General features: G+C 43.2%; 1 protein-coding gene across 1 annotated transcript in view; it reads left to right on the plus strand.

The window, feature by feature from the left end:
- The window catches only part of SHQ1 (SHQ1, H/ACA ribonucleoprotein assembly factor), a 94,998-nt gene extending 92,765 nt beyond the window's left edge, over positions 1 to 2,233 (plus strand). Inside the window, exon 11 of the mRNA XM_080812177.1 lies at positions 802 to 2,233. Coding sequence (XP_080668303.1) covers positions 802 to 1,381 — 580 coding nt within the window. The 3' untranslated portion in view covers positions 1,382 to 2,233. The remainder of the gene's footprint in view (positions 1 to 801) is intronic.
- Positions 2,234 to 7,713: the final 5,480 nt, after the last annotated feature.

Here is a 7,713-nt window from a genome sequence, read left to right on the forward strand (position 1 = left end):
ACTGTGATAAATGAAAAATGTATCTCAGTGTGACTTTCGTTTGTTCTTCTCTTATTTGACTGGAGTTGAACATCTTTTCGTATGTTTTACAGGCATTTATATTTCCTTTTGTGGGAATTATCTGCTTATGTCTGTTGTCCATTTTTCTGATGAACTGTTATAGCCCATTTTTAGGAACCCTTTTGGGGAGATTAGGCCTTGCTCTGTGACATGAATTGCCAGTATTTTTCTCAATTTTGAATTAGCCTTTTGACTTGATAATGTTTTGTTTTGTTGTTGTTGTTGGTTTTGGTTTTACAGAACTTTGTTTTTTGTTGTTTTTTTTTTTTTTTAAATTGAATTTGTCAGTCTTTGCTTTTCTTTTGTGGCTTCCGGATTTTTTTTTTTTTAAGATTTTATTTATTTATTTGATAGAGAAAGAGAGCACAAGCAGAGGGAGTGGCAAAAGGAGAGGGAGAAAAAGGCTCCCCGCTGAACAGGGAGCCCTACGTGGGTGTCTATCCCAGGACCCTGGGATCATAACCCGAGCCAAAGGCAGATACTTAACCGACTGAGGCGCCCCGTGGCTTCTGGATTTTAAGTTGTAGTTAGAAAGGGCTTCTTCATTCTAGGGGCAGAGAGGGAATCTCTTGCATTTCCTCGTAATACTTTATTTGCTGCTTTTTTTTTTTTTTAACATTTATAGCTTTGATCTATTTTGGGATTTATCTCAGTGTCACGTGAAGTATGGATCTAACTTTATTTTGTTGTTCCTGGGCCAATTAATCAGTAGTCCTAATATTTCTTCAAATGGCTTTGAAGGTCCAAAAAGTTAGCAGCTCTTGCAGAAGCCTTAAAGGAAGTATCCCTGACAAAGGCCCAGCTGGGCCTCGACCTGGAAGAGCTAGAAGCCGCGGCACTTCTTGTGCAGGAGGAGGAAACGGCGTTAAAAGCAGCCCATCCCGTGTCCAGGCAGCAGACCCCTTCCTCCAGTCCTGAGGCCAGCGATTCCGAGGAATCAGACAGCACCACGTCTTCTGAGACTGAAGGTTCGGACTCAGAACAAGTGGAGCTCACAGGCAGTGAATCTGAGACAGCAGATCCCTTGCGAGGTCCATCTCCGGAGGGAAGCAGCGCCCTGTTTATTGTTGCCAGTGGGGTGTACAGAAACTCAGCCACTGAGACATCAGATGGCAGTCCTGGAAAGCCACCTGCCTCTTCCCAGGCTCTTAGAGGGTGCCGGCCGCTGATTGAGGAGCTTGGAGAGCACCTGAACTCGACCGTTCAAGTTTCTGAACCCGAGGACTCGGCTGCTGGAAGCCACGGCACCGTGCAGGGTGGAGTTGACTGGCAAACACCAAGTGTTGGACGCCAAGCGGTTTTCCCCACCATTGAGAATTAGATGAGATTTGGTTTCCTTTACTGAATGATAATGCTTCATTTTCACTTAGTCCTTTTTCTTAGTGTGTACAACAGTGTTTTCCAGTGAGCTGATGTTGATAGCTGTTGGTTTCCTTGGTACAACTTTAAAAATAAAGTTCTAAAGTATTTTTGCCGAAGTGTAATTAATATTGAAGATGAAATAACAGTTGGGCCAGAATCTCTAGAATGCAGAGCCCATTAACATGGTTTTCTTCAAGATTTTATTTTTAAGTAACCTCTATACCCAGTGTGGGGCTCGAAGTCACAACCCTGAGATCAAAAGTCACAAGTTCTAACAGCCAGCCAGGCGCCCCCATTAATATTTTTAGTAGCCTCACCAAGGGATACTTGACATACAATAAACTGCATGTATTTAAAATGTACAGTGTGTAAGTGTTGACATATATAAGCACAAAATGAAATCACCACTGCTGCCAAGATTCTGTTCTTACCCATCATTCCCAAGTGTCCTCATCCCCCTTTGTTACCCCTCTCCCCTACCCCCACCTACCACCCACCCCTCCTTTCCCCAGCAAGCACTGATTTGCTCTGACACCGAACATTAGTTTGCATCTCCTAGGATTTAATGTAAATTGAATTTATAGTAATATGTACTCTCCTTAAAATTAGGCTTATTTCACTCACTGTAATTATTTTCAGATTTGTTGGTGTAGCATGTATTCAAGAAGGCATTTTTAAAAAGGTTTTTCTTTTTTCCCGTATCTGAGAAGTATTTCATTGGATAGATTTTTCCATTCACCTACTGACGGACATTTGGTTTATTTCCAGCTTTGGGCTGTTACAAATAAAGCTGTTATGAACATTTGTGTGCAAGTCTTTGTGCGGACATATGCTTGCATTTCTCTTAGGTAAATATCCAGTGGTGGAATGGCTGAGCCGTATGGTAGGTATATATTTAACAGTTTAAGAAACTGCCAGACTGTGTCCCAACATGGCGGCACCGGTTCTTGTTTCCACCGGTAAAGTAGACTTCCAGGTCCTGCACATTCTTGTCATCACTGAATGTGATCCGTTTTTACCATTTTAATAAAAGTGAGGGGGTATCTCACTGTGTTTTTAACTTGCATTTTTTAAGACTTCTGTTGGTGAGCCTCTTTTCAAATGCTTGTCATCCACAAATCTTTGTTCAAATCTCTTGCCTTTTTTTTTTTTTTAAAGGCTGTGTTGCTTGTCTAATTTTTGAGTTTTGAGAGTTCTTTATAAATTCTGGATACATATCCTCATTATGAGTCATCTCTGCACACCTTGTAACTTTCGACTGGGTGCCACATGTTGTAAATTTCACCTTGCTGAACATGTAGTCTTATCTTCTTCAGCTTTGTTTGGGGATGCAGTTAAGTTACTGGGAAATAGTTTGATCTTCATGTGTCTTGCTTGCATAATTTGTTAGGCAGGTGTGGAAGTGTTCAGTCTGGATGAACTATTGCCTGGTACTGAGGAAAGATTTTCCCGTGCCCCCGAAATTACAAATTTTCCAGTCCAGGTGATGGAAAATGGCACCTGTGTGAATGCTGAGTGCTGTTCCCTCCAAGTGCTTTCAGACGGTGCTTTCCCAGGGATGACACGCTCTCTGCAGTAAGTACTCTCATGAGTATCAGAGGGGCTCTCTCCAGATATCTGGCCTTCTCTGCAGCTCTCTCTTCTCTGGTCCTCTGTCCTGCAGCTGCTGGCTGCCTCAGTCTCCCCCTTGTCCTCCGCTCTTTTCTTCAATTTGGGAGTCCACTGGAGTTCCTCCTCGTGCAGCCTGGACAGTGTCTGCACGACAACGCGGCTCACTGTGTGTTTCCCATCCCCCAGGATCACTGTCTCTCATTGCCTAACATCCAATGTCTTAAAAACCATTGTTACACGTTACATGTAACCTGTTACATGTACTATTCCTCTTTTTCTTTTTTGGTTATTTTGGGTCGAAGAGTAAATCTGGTGTTTATTACTCCATTAATGTTTTAAATGTGAGTTTTCTCACTTGAGTGTAAGCTCCCAGGGAGCAGGTTCTGTGTCGTGTCTGGTTACCACTGATTCATCAGCGCCCGTATCCTCAGTGCTCCATAAATACTTGCTGAATGAATGAACAAATGAAATAAACCAATTTGCTCTAGGGAGGAAATGAAATGAAATCTGATGTGTATTAATCTCAGTAGCATTTTTATTTCAAGAAAGGGTATGCTCCCTTTTACTCTAGGTTTATATAGATTGCAAGTATTTGTATTTCCAATATAAATTTCAGTTTGTATTAACAGGATAGTTGGGGTGACTGTGCCATTTGACACGCATGTTAACTCCTGAACGCTCTTAACAGCTTTGTCGGAATGTGTTGAAGACTTTTCTCCGGCCCCCTGGAGAGCTTCAAAATCCCTGTGACCATTGAAAATGCATTTCTTCTCGGTGACACTTCACCTCCAGCCATTTTGAAAATGCATGATCTGTTACTTCCCTCCTTCACTTCTCCTAACATCAAGTTGAGCAGATCCACTCTTGTCTAAAAGTTTAAAGCCACGGAAATTCTTCCTTCTACCAATTCTGTTCTTACTTAGTTATCTACACAAGATCTACTTCTGTGAATCTTGCCGTGGGTGGAAAAACCTGTTAGTCCCTTCCTCAAAGAATGAGCAAACACGATCCTTCCTGGACATCCTCAGAGCAGAGGAGCTCCATAAACAACTCCCAGGAGTATCAAAGATGATACAAATGGGCACCTTACTTTTCAACTCCGTGTCTGCTGTGTTTCTTTTGCCTATGCTCTCTTTGTTCACACAGGGTTAAAGCTTTGTGATATCACATTACCCTGTCTTTAAGATGAGTTAACACTATACCACGTCTGTAACAAGTCCAAAGGTGCTGCCTTTTATTTGATTTTTTTTTTTTTAACTTGCCAACCTGCCATGCCACACTAGGGAGCTCCTGTAACCAAATGACTTGCCTAAGAACCCTGGGTGTTGGGAAAAACAAATATGTTGGGGAAAAAGCAGGAGAGGACCTCGGCCACTGGTCGGAGCTCAGTGGAAAGAATTAAGTCTTTGCGGTTGATGAGGAGAGGAGGTGAGTTGCAGAGCTAGAGCTCAAGTGTGACCAGCCCACAAGGGGGTACACCCAGCTCCAAACCTCGTCCTTCCTTTTGAAACTGGGAATGGAACTGTTTTCTTGCTTATCTTAAAAGGGTGATGAGACTGTATGTTCAAAACACTTTATGAAGTGTGAAGTACTAAACGAGCATGAGGGTTTAGTACTCTTCTCTGACTTTCCAGAGCTGAACAGGGCTCTGTTGAGCTCTCCGCCAACAGGTTGCTGGGGGTTGCTGGGCACTATGAAAATGAGTCAGCCTTGTTAATCGCTCCAGAGGCATGCCAGTGGTAAAAGTCTACACAGTTCAGCAGATTAGAGAGAAATATTAATTATGTCAATGAATCACAGCACTGCCTCATCTTCTGGGTTCGCATTATCATTGACCTATTTTTCTGTGTTCTGTCTCTCCTCTCCCATTATCCTTGAAGAATAATCCAGGGCCTTGCCGTGGGCATGATGGGTTTTAGGTGCCAGTAACTCTGCTGATATCATCTTTCACTGGCACAGGATTAATTTACAAATGAGACTGGGCTGCTCCCAACCACTTTCTAAGTTAGTCGAACAGCTGGGGGGCGGTTTTCACACCTGCTAGTGGAAAATCCACTTTAGTCGTATGGATCAAATTCTATGGTGAAGAACTGGAGGAAGGAGAGAGAGGGTCAAGTTTTCTCCACTGTAAGACTTCATAAAAAATTGTTTTTATCAGAGGGGCCCGGATATCCATTTTGTTACAAAGAGATTATTATCTTATAACTAGAAATTGCGCCTTATAGTCAGTAGTGTCTAAAACACCTCTAAAAGAAAACAGACATAAGTTAAAGACAATATAGGAGTTAAACCTTACTCAAAAATATACAGAATCTTCATAATGTATTACAAAATATTTGAAGATGCAGAAGTCCCCTCGTATCAACTGATGGGTTGTGTAATGACGCTGCATGTCGGGTGGATTGAATGAAACTTCATAAACAAATCTGTTTGGTCAGGCATCTCCATTAAAGCAAATCAAAAACTGCAAATGTTTCCTTAACATCATTCCGTCTGAATCCCCGACGGCATTCTTGTTTGTGATCTGCTCCCTTTCCCGGCCATTCTCCGAGTGCATTATATATAGTTTCAATCCATACCAAATGAAGGAAGCATTGATTAGACTTGATTTAAGGCAGCAAGTGATAAATGCAGCTGGAAATTGATTCATGCCTCTCAAGTGACTGGGGCACAGCCATCCACAGTTGACACAACTCTTGTCTCAAGGCTGGAGAAAACAAACAGGGAAACACATGTCAGACAGATAAATGACTTCGCTGTTTTGAGCTCTCCATGGAGGCCATTTGTTTTCCTAGATAAGGAAGACTGCTCTCCGAAGTCATGAAAAGATAAGCTAGAGAAAAAGGATGAATGTGGAATTGGATGCTTGAGCCCTTGGAAAAAACCCCAAACAGAAAGGATTTACCTCCGAGAAGAATCTCGCTAGGAGGCTCTGCTCTGTCCTCTCCTCTCATCCTGGGGCGCTGCTGGCTGTGTTTGCCATGCCAGTTCTACTCCAGCCAGGCCCGTGTCCTCAAGGCCCTGTCTCCGGGATCGTAAGTGATGGCAGTGGGATGCTGTGGTCCAAGTTCTTTCCAGCGAGGCAGTTTCCAACTGCTCTCTTTCCAGTGAACAGTCTGGGGGAAAAAAGCAGTGGGAACAGCTGAGTGACTCAAGAGCCTCACTTACAGAATTGTGGCCTGAAGGGCCAGCAGTCTGACGACAAGTGACAGTTTAGAACCCTATCCCCTCCAGGATGCAATAGCCCTCTAGCAATGCAGTGCCTCTCATGGAGCCTCTCGCATGGTACAGGGTTAAATATTTACTGTATTTTTGCTCTGTTTTCTCACCTCGACATGGTTGCTCACACATTGCTTTCTCTCCTCCCTCTTAGTTTGCATAGGTGGACATCTCACCCATCCTTCACAGCCCCATTCAAATGTTACCTCCTCTAGAAGGTCACCCTTCATTCTTCCTGGCTGGAAAGTATTTCCCTCCTCTCAACTCCCACGAAATCCAGGCCAGGCCCTGCTGGAAGAGCCTCGAATCCAGGGAAAGCTAAAGGGATCAGAGTGGGGAAGTGTGATGCCTGTGAGGCCATGCCACAGAACATCGGTTTCCAGAATTCTTGTGTTCAGACTTCTGTAAAGTTAAAGTTACAAAAAACAAAACAAAACCCACTGTGGAATGCAGAGGGCTGCTGACGTAAAGCTGCCAACACTTGATTTTGCATATACAGTTGACCCTTGAATGACACAGAGATTAGGGGTTGAAAATCCACATACAACTTTTCACTCCCCCAAACTATAGCCTAGTGTTGACCAGAAGCCTCACAATAGCATAGTTAACACATATTCTGTATGTCCCATGTATTATAGAATGTGTTTTTATGATAAACTAAGCTAGAAAAAATGTTATTAAAATCATGAAGAAGAGAGGGGTGCCAGGTGGCTCAGTTGTTTAAGCATCCTACTCTTGATTTCAGCTCTGGTCATGATCTCAGGGTTGGGCTCGGTGCTCAGCACAGAGTCTGCTTGAGATTCTCTCTCTGCCCCTCCCCTCATGCATGCACATGCTCTCTCCTTCCCTAAATAAAATCTTTTAAAAAATCATAAAGAAGAGAAAGCACATTTACAGTACTGTATTAGTTGAAAAAAAAATCTATGCGTATTAGTGGAAATACCCACTTCAAACCCATGTTGCTCAAGGGTCACCTGTATCCAGGTATTCTCACCCAGCCACTGAAACCTTTCTTTCATAAAAGCATGTTAACATCAAAAAAAGTAAAAGGACATTTCAGAATTGAAGCCGGTCCTCTAAATTGAACATGCTTAGCGTCAAGGGCAACTCTTTTCCTTGAGAACCAGAGTTGGATTCATCGGAATTTTCCTGTCGTGCAGTGTATTTGCCAAGTATGATGTCTGGCTTGTCTGGGTGCCCCCTCACAGCTCTTCCTCAGCTAGGGAGCAGCAGCAGCCTCGTGTGTTTTAAAGACAGTACACCTTTGAATTAGAGATGAGACTAGACTTCACTAACAGCCATCACATGGTGAACTACTGCTTTGCGCCAAAGTCTATGTGAGGCGTCTCTTGTTTGTAGCATGTCAAGCAGGGACTGTCTCCACTTCGTTCTCTAGGCACAGACCTGCCACTGGAGGAGGCTCTACTCCCAGCTGACTGCATCATGGTTGAACTTGGCCCA

The sequence above is a fragment of the Martes martes genome, assembly GCF_963455335.1.
Source record: "Martes martes genome assembly, chromosome: 1".
In the NCBI taxonomy this organism is placed as follows: Eukaryota; Metazoa; Chordata; class Mammalia; order Carnivora; family Mustelidae; genus Martes; species Martes martes.